The 15,801-nt window shown below is 38.7% G+C and overlaps 1 protein-coding gene across 1 annotated transcript; it reads left to right on the forward strand.

Annotated features, from left to right (window-relative positions):
* Positions 1–14,673: 14,673 nt before the first annotated feature.
* Positions 14,674–15,466, forward strand: LOC142639986 (uncharacterized). Its single transcript, XM_075814104.1, has 2 exons — positions 14,674–14,843; positions 15,157–15,466. The coding sequence occupies exons 1-2, from the start codon at positions 14,674–14,676 to the stop codon at positions 15,464–15,466; spliced, it is 480 nt and encodes a 159-aa protein (XP_075670219.1).
* The last annotated feature ends 335 nt before the right edge of the window (positions 15,467–15,801 follow it).

Below are 15,801 nucleotides of genomic sequence, written 5' to 3' on the forward strand. Positions count from 1 at the left end.
GTGGTCACTCTCCGAATAGGTGGGTACGGTGTGAAGAGAGTGTTGATAGATCAGGGCAACGACGCAGAGATCATGTACCCTGACCTATTTAAGGGACTAAAGCTGAGGGTCGAGGACTTGACTTTCTATGACTCCTATCTAATAGGGTTTGATGAGAGGGTTGTCTTTCCAAAGGGCCAAATCTGACTGCCCGTTCAAGTAGGCACTGAGGTTGTGGAGGTGAACTTCATCGTGGTAGATGCCTACTCCCCCTACTCCCATAGGGGCCGTGCCTTCCATGCTGCACCTGAAGGTAAAGTATCCATCTGGGGATCGGGTTGAAGAGCTAGTAGGGAGCCAATCTATGGCTAGGCAATGCATGGTGGCTGCAATCAAACATCAAACTAGGCGAGAAACATCGGCCCCCGCTGGGCGAGGCTTATAGCAATCATAGGCGCTGGTGTTGACCACCGAGGTAGAGGGGGAAGGGACAACAATGAGGAGAAGTTCTTTTCGGTCGGAATGCAGCTACCTTCTCGGAAGAGGCAAGAACTGGAAGATTTTCTTATAAAAAATATTGACGTATTCGCGTGGAACACCTATGAGGCCCCCGGGGTGGATTCAGATTTCATTTGCCACTGCCTAAACGTCAATCCATTTGCCATCCCCAAAGAGCAGTTTCCTTAGCGCTCATCTAGGGAACACTCTGATGCCGTCAAGGTAGAAGTGCTCAAGCTCAAGCAGGCTAGGGCCATAAAAGAGGTATTCTAACCTGAGTGACTAGCCAATACAGTGGGGGATAAAAAGAAAACTGGGAAGTGGCGAGTATGTGTAAACTTTACAGATTTAAATAAAGCTTGCCCAAAGGACCCTTTCCCCCTGCCTCAAATAGATTGGTGGATGCAACGGTAGGACATCCTAGGATGAGCTTTTTGGACGCCTTCCAAGACTACCACCAGATACTCCTGACTCTGGACGATCTGGAAAAGACTGTTTTCCTTACGTCCACTGGGAATTACCACTACAAAGTAATGCCCTTTGGATTGAAAAGCGCAGGGTCTACCTACCAAAGGATGGTGACCAGAATGTTCGAGCCCCAGTTGGGCAAGAATATTGAGGTGTACATAAACGATATGGTAGTAAAAAGTAAAGTAGAATCCGAGCATATAGATAACCTCGAGAACATCTTCGAAATACTAAGAAAGCAAAAATTGCGCCTTAATGCCACTAAGTGTTCTTTTGGCGTAGGCTCTAGCAAGTTCTAGGGTTATATGGTTACCCACCGCAGAATCAAAGTTGTCCCCAATCAGATTAAAGCAATTAACAAATCTACAGCCTCTTCGGAATCCCAAAGAGGTCCAGAAGTTGACAGGAATGACTGTCATCCTAAACTGATTCATTTCTCGATCAGTTGACAGGTGTAGGCCCTTCTTCCAATTGTTGCACAAGTGGAGGGGATTTGAATGGACAGAGCAATGTTCCTATGCCTTCCAGCAGTTGAAGGAGTATCTTTCTCATCCACCAATTATGTCCAAGCCCGAGGAGGAGGAGGTCCTATTCGCTTACATTGCTGTAGCCCCAAATGTGGTAAGCCTGGTGCTGATACGGGTTGACGATGGGGTACAGAAACTGGTTTATTATGTGAGCAAGTCACTACATGAGGCAGAGGTCCGCTATCTACCATTGGAGAAGGCCATCTTGGCAGTTGTACACGCTACACAAAAGCTCTCTCACTATTTCCAGGCCCACACTGTTGTGGTTCTAACACAACTCCCTTCTCGATCACTTCTTCGAAAAGCTTACTACATAGGGAGGATTGTACCAAAATAGAGCCATTAATTAATCATTTTATCTTTTTTTTTTTTTTTTAAAGTGCATAGCTCACAGTCCGACAAATGATATCAGAGCCAAGGTCATGGGTTCGAGTCACGGGAGTGTCATTGTGAGGGAGAGATTGTTGAGAGGACCATAATTTGATTCCCTACAACCACTCTAAAAATAGGCCCGCATGGCATGATGTCGAATGCCATAAAAGATTTTAGTATGTCTTCCTCATCACCAATTGTTTTTGAGGTGGAATGATACAGCTCACGATCCGACAAATGGTATCAAAGCCAAGGTCATGGGTTCGAGTCACGGGAGAATGCTAAAATAAAATTTGACTTGATATATTTTTTTCTCATATATATATATATATATATATATATATATATATATATATATATATATATATATATAGTTGAAAATCAAAGTTATGCGGGGGGAAGTCGAAGACTATAAATAAGGACAAACTTTACTTGAGTGATTATTATTGTTGTTCAAATCTTGATTAGCAACATTTATATTGGTATTAAATAAAATTTGACTTAATTTTGCTTATTTCTTAAACTTTGTCTCATTTATAAGTGGAAACACAATAAAAGAACTGTATGGTATGGTTGCAGTGGGGGTATAATAGCAAATAGATTGGGCATTACAAGCACTATAGACATCATCAAGGTTGTTATGGAGCCCCAAATACCAGAAGATAAAGCATAAGCAACTTGGAATGGAGAATTGGAGAAGCACCCAATTGTGCAGGTATTGCTAAAAAGCAAAAAACGGAGAATTGTGGATCATTGGCAGTACCTCCCTCCAGGTATAATAAAATATAATGTTGATGCTACTTTTAATTTCAATGACAAATATAAAATATTTTCAAGAAAGTGATTTTCCATTCTTAATTAAATTTGACTTCATTTCTTTTTTCTCATATAGTTGAAAGCCAAGGATATGTGGGGAGAAATCTAGGACTACAAATAAGGCTTAACTTCACTTGGGTTTATTATTGTTCAAACCTTGAAAAGGCAAACGTTTCAAAACAAAAAAACAAAAAACAAAAAACTTGTTCATTAAGCAAAATTTACATTTAGTACTTAAATAAGAGTTGACTTGATTTGTTTATTTCATGAGTTGAAGCTCAACTACTCAATAAAAATTAAGTTAATTCACTCTAATTTTATAGTAATAAAAATTCTTGGACCTGATTATTTATTTATTTATTCCTTCATATCTCCCTTTTAATTGAAAGCTTCATTTTATGATTAAAATCGAAAATACATGAGATTGGTATAATAGTTTTTTCACGGTCTAGTCTAACAACGTATAGAGTACGATGTAAGAACAAAGAATTACGAGAAGTCTTCGGCCCCAAGCACAAGCTTGTGAAAGAAGTCAGGAGTAAATTGGCTAATTTCCTAGTAATTTAGTCATAAGAGCGTGTCACACTAATGCGCGTGTCATGGCTAATTGCCCTATGACTTTTAGCCTTCGACCGTGTCAACGTACCCAACCCAACCCTTTTGTTCTCATCCTTTTATAAAACCCGCATAAACCTCCTCCAATTTCTAACACAAATTTTTTCATTTTTTTTATTCTTCTCCTCTCAATTCATCAAAGCATTTCACCAAAGCCTTCATACTAGATCTCTCTCAAACTCAAATGGCAAAACCTTGCGATCTTACACCGATACTAATCGTCTTCTTCTTCATGTCTCTTATCATATCTCTCCCATCTTCTTCTTCAGCTAGGCCCTTGAACAAGCCCCTGAACCTTGCTGCAAACGAACCACTTTTGGAGCTGGAGCTTCCTCAAGAAAACGTGGTTGTTGTGGCCTACTCTTTGGACAAGGATTCACACCATGTTTTACCATGTGACATGGAACCCAGCAAGCCCAGCAAACTAGCCTTCCCTTATAAGGCTCCAAGACTCTCCGGGAAATATGGACCATTGCTTCTTAGTGTTCTTCCCAGGGGGATCAGACTCCACCACGTGGACCGAGCCCAGGTATAAACGACGATAACAACTAGAGAACTACACAGACTTCTGCTGCCGGAGCTCAATATCGTCAAGAATAACATTGGCCTGTAGTTATATACTCCATAGTTAATTATATATATAGATTTCTTTTTTCTTGGGATGATGTAGAATACTTATTACACATACAAGTTATACAATGTTATAGATTTTCTTTATTATTTCATTAATAGAATATGGTTTATTTTCTTTATTTTATTAAAATGTATACCATGACCATCTCTGTTATGTTTGTCAAATTGGCAATATAAAAAGCTTGTTTCTTCCTTATACAATACATTGGTCTCACATGAATATGGAATTCACTTGTAATGGGAGGATGATACATATATTCGAAATATAAAATATCCTCTTTACACATGGTAGCTTCCAATTATTCACATTCATGGAAACTTTTACAAAGACAGTTGTTGTTAACTCATTTCGAGGTGATTGATGATCTTTGGGATCATTTCTGCAAATCAATTCAAATAAAACTTTTTCCAAGACTCCAAACCATTATTTTTTTAAATACCAGATTATTCTAGTGCCTTGCCTTTTAGCAGCTGGTTGAGTCCATTGGCTTTCAAAGTTCTGGTCCTGCTCATTTTCACGGGCCCCTTGAGGCGAATTGGCAAAAAGGCTATTTGATTCGCTGGTTCTTCAACCAAAGGTTCGCTCCTATTGAAGAACATTAGAATTCTTCAAACATTGTTCTTCACTTGGGTCAAAAAGACAAAAATCCTCCAACTGCTTTGATAAAAGGTCAATAAGCAAAAAGCTCTTATGACTTGCTAAATGCATGTATTGTGAAAATCCAGTGAGTTTCATTCCCAGAAAATGCACACAGCCGCCTGCCCTGACCAAAACATTGTTCCAATTGACTTCAATTCTTTCCCCTCTCTCAAAGCATTTACATCCGCAATCTTCGTACTATTCTATTTTACCATCTCAAAAAGTTACTTTATCAATAATACCATACAATTTTACAACACACCTAATATCTCAACTTTTATTTTCCTATTCAACTCATAAAAATAATATATACTACCCAATAAAATAATAAAATCCAATTTCTCTCTTTCTCCTCCACATCACACTTTTTATCTTCTTTTCCTCACTGTCTCTCTCTTTCAACCAACCATCACCACCACCACCACCTCTATCACAATAAACCCACCACCACTACCACCACAAAAAAAAAACCCCATTATCACCGCATCTACCACAACAAACCCACCGGTACCACTGCGAAAAAACCCATTACCACCACATTTGCCATAAGAAACCCACCACCACCACTGCAAAAAAACCCATCACCACCACCTCTGCCACAAGGAACCCATCACCACCATCGTGAAAAAAAAATTACCGCTACCTCCGAGAACAAAACCCATAAAATCCACCACCACCACCTCCACCCACAAAACCACTGCAAAAAAACCAACCAAACACCACAATCATAGCCACAAGAAACCGGCCACCATGCTACCACCAAACCTAGAAACCAAACAACAACCAAATCTAGACATAGGCCACAACAACCACAAAAAAACACCCTCTCCACGCCGATCTCTACAAACCCAAACACAAGCCACAATAACCATAAAAAAACCTCATCAGAACCCACCAAAACCCACCTCGCCAGTCTCCACCTCAACTGCACCGCCATGGCGATCTCCACCTTACCATGCCACCACGCTGATCAGCAAACCCACCACGCCGATCAAACCTACAGCGACAACCAGAGAGAGATAGCAACCACGACAGCAAGCAAATAGAGAAGAGGGAGAAGAGAGGGGAGTCACTGAGTGTGAAAGACAGAGGAGAGAGAGTGAGTAATAAAAAAATGAAATTTAAGTTTACAATGGGTGAACAATAACTTGTATAAGTAGAATTCCACTATAGCACTATTTTAAAACTTTTTGCAAGTGCAAGACCGGATAATAGGGTTGTTTTATGCCTTGATGCTAAAATTTCCCTACATATGTCATTTACTGTGCCCAATGTGAATGCTCTTACCATTTACGATATCATGGGCATATTTTGAATAACAAATTCTCAATCATTCCAGTGATCCCCAATAAAATTAAAATTAATTTTGAGATAAGAATAATGGCTATGCCTAATATTGCTATTGCAAATGGAGGGGCTAGAACTTGGCAACCCCACAACTGGATTTGGGCCCATCTGGCCTAATATAGGAGCCATCTAGGTTTTAGAACTAGACCCTGACTCCTGTCCTTGAGTTAAGCTAAAACCTCTTATGGATAAGTTGATATCCCTTTTCCAAAATGCCTTCTTACAAGGTAGGAACATTTCTGACAACATTTTACTAGCCCATGAAATCATAGACTCTATGATAAAGAAAAAGGGCAGGAAAATGGGACATGGAGCTTTAAAAATAGACATGTGCAAATTTTATGATAGAGTAAGTTGGAATTTTCTCAAGGTAGTGTTGATTTCTATGAATTTTAGTGATATATACATGGGTTCATTGGATTATGGAGTGTGTCTCTTTAGTGGAATACACACTCATGCTAAATGAAAGTCATACTCAACCTTTCATACCAACCAGAGGAGTTAGGTAGGGGTACCCTATCTGTTACAAACCTATGGGTAGAACTTACCCTTGAAAATTGGCTTACAAGGAGAGGGTGGTCAAGAGCTTATAAACATATAGTTAAGTTTACACTTAAACAATGTGGGACACTAGAATCATAATATACCACCATGCTTCGCAGCAGACATCCACAACGGCTCACTCTAGCGACGTTGACCCATTGGTAGCCCTTTCTCTTTTTGATGGCTCCACTCAACTATCAGTAATTTTAATCCAGCCTCTAGGTCGCCCCTTTTCGGGATTCAATCATAAAACTGCAACTTATTTGATTGCATACTCAATAAACTATACATGATTAATCAGGGTGATGGTTGGCTCTGATACCAAATGTTACAAACCCATAGGTAGAACTCATCCTTGAAAAATGGCTTACAAGGAGAGGGTGTCCAAAAGCTTATAAACACATAGTTAAGCTTACACTTAACCAATGACACTATCTCTCCATACTTGTTTCTAATGTGTGCCAATATACTGACCATTGCTCTCATACAGGCTAAAAACCAGAAGAAAATAAAATGAATCAAGATTGGTAGGAATGAGATTTCTTTCACTCACCTCTTCTATGCAAATGGTTCCTTTTTCTTCTTTCAAAATGATAAGTGTTCTTTAAGGTATCTGAAAAATATTATCCTTTGGTATTGCACCCTTTCAGGACAAAGCATTAATTTTACCAAGTTTGGCCTCTTATGCTCCCCTAACATACTCCCTAATATTCAAGAATCATTGGCTGAGACCTTACAGGTCAATCTTGTACAAAACCCGAGTAAATACCTGAGATTAAATTTCAAATTGAGAGGAAGGAGAATAGCTGATTTTCAGGACTTGGTAGAATAAATACAAGCAAAACTTCAAGGATGTAGTGCAAAACTTTTATCTTAGGCAAGAAGGGAAACTCTAATCACATCAGTTCTACAATCAATGTCTCTCTACTCCTTTTCTTGCATCAGTGTTCCTGATACCATTTGTGACAAATTAGATGCTACAATCAGAGATTTTTGGTGGAGTCATGATTCTGGAGCTAGGAAATTGCATCTAGTAGGATGGAATAAAATTTGCAACACAAAGGACAAAGGATAAAGGAGGAATAGGTTTCAAGAAGTTCAACATCTTCAATCAAGCTATGCTAGCTAAACAGTATTGGAGGATACAAAATAGGCCTGACTCCCTGTTAGTAAGAACTTATAAAGCTAAATACTTTCCCTTGAATCCATTAAAGGAGTACACCCCAAAACCTCACCACTCACGAACTTGGAGGAGTATTGCCAAGCCCCAATATGCAGAACTTCAACAAGGAAGATGGCTTGTTGGGTCAAGTCAGCAAATACCAGTCACCCATCCAAATTGGTTTTAGACTTCTAATCATAGGCTAAGAGAACTTAATCTCCTTAATGGTACAGTGGCAAACCTCATTAACATAAACTCCAAGTCTTGGAAGTGTGATTTTTTCAAGAGACTCTATCAATACCCAACTGATGCAGAACTCATGAAAACTCCTATCACAAAAATAGAGGGCAATCTGAATAAATTGGTTTGAAACATTAAATGTCAGGGGATTATAGGGTGAATCAAGCATAATCCTTAATCCATCAGCTCCAAACCTTAACCAACAATAGAAAGCAAAGCCTTAATGTTGCTCTTGATTCTACTTGGAAACTCATTTGAAAGGTGAATCTGCCTATGACAATTCTTACCTTGATATGGAAAATCATGCATGACAGCTTGCCTATGTTTGTAACCCTTAATAGAGGAGGTATTTCAACTTCCACTAGATGCCTATTGTGTGATGCTGAGGAGAAATCTATCACTTATATTTTTCTTCATTGCACCTTTGCTAGAGCTATCAAGAATGGTTCAATGCTTGGGATCAGAACAACTTATATAAATTACAGCTCAACAAGGCAGTGGCTACTAAGCGACATCAACACAAACACCATCACAAGACATACCAAGATGGAGTTGTCGCAAGCAGTATTCACCACCCTATGGACAATTTGGAATCATAGAAATATCGTTCTCCATAAAGGGAAAGTTCCCAATCCACTAGAAGTAATACTAACTTCCCAATCTCTTATTTGCAAGTACAAAGAGGCCTTTCACCAACCACATGAATAGAGGAAAAGTCATAAACCAAAGTCTAAAATACCTACCCTCAATCAGAATTGGCAAATTCTTATCAAGTTGGCAGCTTCCAGAAATAGAAGAACAAAAAGATGTGGATATGCTTTTGAAGCAAGGAAGATGGAGGGTATCCTTCTATTCAATGGGGAGCTAATGGTGGAAGACAAATGCAACATCTTGCAATTCAAGAAGCTCTAATGGAGGCTTTGAACAAGTCAACAGAATTGGGTCTTCACAGAGTTGTCATTGTGAGTACTAATAAGAAGTTGGTAGACATGTGCAACAACCAAAGGAAGACAGCATGGTAAGACTAGGCCTTACTAAAGAACCTTCACAACTTTCACCAGCAAGGCATGATCACTCAATTTTTGCTTGTAACTAGAGTAGTGGTTGCTCAAGTTTTAGATATAGCAGTTAGTGCTACTAGTTTCCCAATGAGTTAAGGATCTAGGTCAAACAAGAATTAAGTTCAGTAATAGAATGTACATAACATTATAACATTAGTGCAGTACCGGAGTAGGAGGCATTGGACCCGTTGTAATGGCAATGTACCATCATGTCATTGAGTTTAGTGTACTTGATCATTAGACCTAATCTATACCGTATAAGAGTAGTCTATACAATGCTGAGTCTCAATTGCCATCTAGACTGATCAGTCTTTCCATTCTTGACAACAAGGCAAACTCCTCTTAAGCTTAGCCCAACATCCAAGAAAATCTTCACAGAGTTGAACTATACCGTTCTCCTTAAAAGTAGATCATGTCAACCAATATTACCATCCTTCACAACAACATTAACTGTACCTCATAAACTTTAACGAGATTAAACTTGTCCCTTATTTGTAGTCCAAGGCATGTAACCTTCGAGTGCATCTCATTAGTTGACTAAAGTAAGCAATCTCTAGCGTATTGAAAAGTTTGATTTAAGCATGATTCTCTTAAAACGACTAGCCACATTTTTCCCTATAAATTTTTTTGAACCAATAAGTTTCATTGGTCAATGTATGTATTTTCTTTTTCCCCTAAAATTAAGGTTACTACAAGAATTTGAATCTACAAAAGTTTGTAGTGACTGACTTAACAAAGAGAAGTATCTTTAGCTAGCCCACATTCCAAGTCAGCCCAAGTTACACTAAGGGCTTTACTCTTCCTTGTAGAAATGGAAATAATTAGGCAGAGGGTGTTTTGTCCAGGCAAATTGAGGTAATCTCCTTTTGCAATTCCATTAGTTGTTTTTATTCCACCCACCTACAGTTTGTTTGTTTTTTTTTTTTTCCCTTCATAATTCAATAGTTACAATGGAGAATGAGAGATTTAAATCATGAATTTCCCCATTGGAAACACTAAGAAGTGTCAATCAATTAAATTACAAAGTTCTTGATATGACTACTTGGAATATGGTTATATAGATTGGTTGGAAAATCAGACCATGAAAATGGCTTCCATCTCTCCTCTAAATCATGATATTACTATGAATTAGGCTCCCCTATATCCTCCGAATGATGATATACCACGCAAGGGAGTCAATCTCGTACTGGAGGCTGTACCGGTTTGGTCAGCAGAACGATATATTTCGATACCGGTCAATACTGGTGTACCGTTTCGGATTTACAGCTATTTTATATATTTAATACACACACACACACACACAAATCTCTATTTACCCTAAAACATTACTTCAATTTAGAACAAATTATTCATAGTTTTAAACTTTAGCATCAACTAAAAAAACACAATATAAAAAAAGAAAGTTGCTTGCTGCATACAAAGAAAAAAAAAATATAAATAATTATATTAACACAACTTCACAAGTACCACATCATCAAGTGTCAAAACTTGATGGTGCACTGTAAATGCACATGACCCATTTGATGCCTTGAAGAAAAACAAAAAGTATGCTCAACATTGAGGTGCATGTCCCAACACGTTCAGTCTTTGGACCAAAAAATAAAAAGTTGTGTCATTTTAAAATAAAATGGGACTCTGTCTTTCAAGGATGTAGAGAAAATAAGAAGTTTGCTCGCTGAAATGAAAACAAGAAGAGAAAGGATTGTCCACCTAAAAGGAGGAAGAAGAAGTGAGGGATGATCTAGCAAGCTGAAATTTGGACTACCATGGTCATCCAACAATCTGAAGATAAAGATATGTAAGTACCAAAAATACTCAGGGAAAAAAAAAAAATTCATTCATCTTGTATTGGCCCGGAACAAGTTTACCAGCGAAACACACCGGAATTCGCCAGAACTGCCGAAATGAGCCGAAATACTCCGGTATTTTGGGCGGTACGAAACAGTAGTATTTTTGTACCGTTTGACCTGCCGAAACGATAAGTTCCGACCGTACTGGCCGGTACGGTACAAAATTGTCTTCCCTGATACCACGCCACCTATGGTTCAAGCTAGACATAGAATAATGCGTACTTCTTTGCTGCTGCTTAGAGGCTAGAGCTTTCTAATTATTTTATGTATCTCGAAAGCGAAAATGCCCAATCCAATTTCAATTGTTTTTTTAATAAATTCTATTGTAAGAAGCAGATTTTTTTGTCTTTTATTTATTCTATTTAATTTTTTTTGGCGTTTGATGTTCTTCAAATCAAATCCCAAATGAATATGGGATTGGGATGTCAACATGTCTGCATTAACCTTCCATGATTCTTGATATTTATAGATCAGAATGTCTCACCCAAATTTATGAACTTACTAGTAGTTTAAGTTTGGCAGAATGATTTATGTGCTCCTTATAAGCAAAGATCAAATGAAATTTGGGATGCTAAGCTAAAGACTGCTAGGTTTAGGCAACTCAAATGAAATTGAAAACCTGGTTCTAAAAAAAAATGACATTGAAAATTTTCATCTAGTGTGTGAGTGATTTTCATTGTGATTTGAGATAAAATAGAAAAGTGATTGATCTCCTTTATTGTATGGGTAGATATCCTTTTGAACTTTCATTTTCAGAAATAATCCCATTTCCAACTTAGTACAACCACAGAAATTGAACTTCAAATACGAGGAACTACCCTCACAATGTAGTTTTGATACTCATTCTATATGCATAAGACTATGATTAACGAATTTGCATTTCAAATTGCAATTATTTCCAAAATATTCTATGAGCAATTTCTTGGAAGACAAGAATATCTGACATCAACACGGCTGATGAAATCGGTGGCCGTGTCTGATCCAAATTCATTTAATATGTTAGGTGAGCTTATATACTATTTTTCCATTATTTATCTTCCTTCTTCTTCTTAGTTATTACATTATTTACATCTGGCTGTGCCTCAACACTTGTCGTTGGTCAGACCTTAATTTGGTCCAATACAATTGAGTATTATTAGAAATTACAACACAATTTTTGACATGGGGTGCCAAGAAATTCCAGTTGGGCCTTCCAAGTACATTCCATTTTCTACATTGTTGAATGGTTTAGGCTTAAGCCATGTGTTACGGACCACATTTCCTTCTTGTGTAAAGTATAACATTAGAAAATATATTGTCATTTGCTCCAAAGCTAATGATCCAAATTAAGTCAATGAGAGATTATATAAAGAAAATAAATAACCGTCTTTATCTTTCTTTTTTTCTATCTAATACTTTAGGAAAGTAATTATTCGAAATTAAGCCTATCTGAGTAATTCTTCTGGGCTGCGGCCACTTGATGAATTCAGCAACAACCAAACTCTACAAGCAACCATTAAATAGGTTGAAGGTCCCTTGATCTTGCCTAAAATTAAAAAAAGAAAAAAGAAAAAGGAACAAGCACAATATTGAGAGAGAGTGGTAAAATAGAAAAAAGAATTACTTCAAGAATAAGTGAAGGGTATGGAAGAAGAATGAATAACCCTTTTAATTTGCTTTTACATATATTATATCTATTTTATGTAGGGGTGACAAAATATCTCTATCCTACAACTTCATTTGGTTTAGGTATTTTCTAGCACAAAAAAAAAAAAGGGTGGACATGTCACGTCCCAATTGTGTGCCAGCACCCCTCAAAAAAAAAAAAAAAAAAAAGTGTGCCAGCACGTGTGTTTCATGCCACGTCCCAAGTGCATGTGTGTAACATACACATAATTGAATTGTTTTTTTATACATATTTTATATTTTTATTTAATTGTCTATACATATTTCTACTATCTCTCAAAATTAATTAATTTTTTATACATATTCTATATTTTTATTTAATTGTCTATACATATTTCTACTATCTCTCAAAGCATTCATCTTTCTTTTTCTATCTATATATCTACTAGCATTCTCACAGTCACTCATCCCATCTCATTAGTTTTTAATTATGTAACATTACTTTACATCTTTTAAATCCATTAAACATACATAAATGTTAACATTTTTATCACTTCATCATTATATATTTTTATTTTTTATTTTTTATTTTTTATCTTTTACATGTCCGTTAAAAAGATAATCATAATAATTTTTTTATTAGCATAAAATAAATTAACATCAACAATTTTGAATTATTGTTATCTAAATAAAATATAATAAAATTGCATCATTTTTACAATTTTTTCATATATATATATATATATATATATATATATATATATATATATATATATATATATATTGTGGGTACATGAATTCCAATAAGGCAACTGTGACATGTGTCATACTCATGGCCGAGAAGGGCCATTATCATGCCAAGGAGGTCACACCCTCGAACAGTAAGGTCATGACAAAAGCACATCACTAAAGGAGGTCGTACTGTAGAGAAAGAGTTTCGGGGAAGGAGTCAGCACTGGCATAACTGAAGGGATGGTGGCTGCCACCACATTTAATGCATCCCACCAAACCTCCTGGCTGCATTTATGTGGAGAAGACCCATGAACAATGTTGTCTTGACTGCCGTAACTCACAAGAGCTTTGGAGAAGGTGTCTAATGAGACAAACACTCAAGTTGTGGCCTGGATGATCAACAAATGGAGGGTCAAGATCATCTAGGGGGAGCTATATAATGTAAGGGACCCTCCGGGGACAAGGGGGGAGAAATCGGAGAAGAAAACACGGTAGTAGCAAGGACTGTAATAGGATCTAAGTTTAAAAGAAATATAGGCCAGGATCATTCTCCTCGGACATAGCCGAGGAGGATTTCTTTTGTTTAAGAGCTTGTTCTTCTTACTTTCCTGCTATCTTTTATTCATTGTGTATATTCTTGGATCCATTGAAACCTAGTTTTTAAGCCCATTCTCTACAAATTCATTGTATTGGGCTCTTTGGGCCTTAACCCATTCATCCATTGGGATGGAGAACCAAAACTCGCCCCTACAATTGGCGCCATTTGTGAGGAAGGCTTGAGCTTTGGTGGGATCGACATTCAGTCATGCTAGGTTCAAAGCCTAACTGGGAAGAGTTTGTGGGTTCCCCACGTCACGACCATTTCCTCAACCTTGAGTGTAGAGGGGATCGTGAGGTTAGTATACACACTACTCAAACTAGCAGGAGTCAGTCTCAAGGTGGAAGTCACATCTCTCGCGAAGAAAACACTAGGAGCCTGCATCGAGAGATAGACCATTTGTGAAGGAGACTACACCGCAAGCATCGCAGAGGAATTCCTTCGAGTCCTGACCATTCTTCTGATGATGATAGTGACAATAGCTACTGGCCTAGGTCGAGGACTTCTCCCAGTGAGTCTTTTTGTATGACGAGAGGTGCCACGATAGGCGAAAAAGGAGGAGCCCGTCTCATAAAGGCCTGGGCAACGACGCTATGAATAGGGCCTTGAATTAGATTTTCAAGTCACCTTTTACCTGCAGGATAGAGGCAGGAAGACTTCCTCGGCGGTTCACCCAACCCACATTCACCATGTATAATGGCAGGACGGACCTGATGGAGCACATTAGCCACTTTAACCAAAGAATGACTGTTCACCCGAAGAATGAGACCTTGATGTGCAAGGTGTTCCCATCAGTTTAGGGCCTGTGGCGATGAGATGGTTCCATGGTCTTGAAGAAGGTTCCATCAGTCCTTCAAGGAGCTCACTAGAGCCTTTGGGGCCCGTTTCATGACATGTAGTAAGGTTCCTCAGCCATTGGACTCCCTGCTGTCCATGACCATGCGAGAAGGAGAGACCCTGAAAACATACTCTGACAGGTACTAGGAGATGTTCAACGAGATTGATGGGAACTTTGATGATGTGGCTATAAGGACTTTCAAAGTCGGCTTGCTCGCTGAGCATGATCTGAGAAAGTCTTTGACCAGGAAACCGGTTAGGAGTGTGCGCCAGCTCATGGACCATATTGATGAGTATAAACAGGTCGAGAAGGACCAACGGTAAGGAAAGGGGAAAGCCAAGGTGGTCCCACAGGATAGAAGGGATTTCAGGTCGGATAGGTACAATAACAATCGACTTCGGAGGGATTTCACGGGACATTTTGGATCCGCTACTAATCAAGTAGTTAGTACTGTATTCTGAGAGTCAGTGCACCAAATCTTAGAGAAAATTAAGAATAAGTCATACTTTCAATGGCCAAACAAGAGGGGAGGAGACCCCTCGAGGCGCAACCAAAGTCTTCACTGCCAATACCACCAAGAGTGGGGGCACACCACTAAAAATTGCAGGACTTTGTGGAGTCACTTAGAGCAGTTGGTTAAGAAAGTTAAAGCAATTCCTATATCAACCCAATGGACAGGGTGGTCAGGCGGGATCGAGGGCTCGAAAAGATGCTCTTATAGGACCACCTTTAGGTATAATCAGCGTCATTCTTGCTGCTTCAGGAAGGACTGGTTCTCAGCCGTCCAATGTGATGTTTGTGGCTCGGCTGTCTACTGAGGGCTCGTCCTATGATCTAAAGAGGAGTAGAGTGGAAGGCCGTCCCACTTTGAGCTTCTCGGATGAGGATAAAGTAGGAACCTTGCAGCCATATGATGATGCCTTGGTGGTCACTCTCGGATAGATGGGTACGATGTGAAGAGAGTGTTGATAGATCAGGGAAGCGGCATAGAGATCATGTACCCTGACCTATTTGAGGGACTGAAGCTGAGGACCGAGGACCTGACTTGCTATGACTCCCCTCTAATAGGGTTTGACGAGAAGGTTGTCTTTCTAAAGGGCCAAATTCGACTTCCCGTTCAAGCAGGCACTGAGGTCGTGGAGGTGAACTTCATCGTGATAGATGCCTACTCCCCCTACACTGCTATTATAGCAAGGCTTTGGCTTCACGCCATAAGGGTTGTGCCTTCCACACTACACCTAATGGTAAAATATCCATCTAGGGATCGAGTTGAAGAG

Source organism: Castanea sativa, chromosome 6 (assembly GCF_040712315.1).
Source record: "Castanea sativa cultivar Marrone di Chiusa Pesio chromosome 6, ASM4071231v1".
Taxonomy (NCBI): domain Eukaryota; kingdom Viridiplantae; phylum Streptophyta; class Magnoliopsida; order Fagales; family Fagaceae; genus Castanea; species Castanea sativa.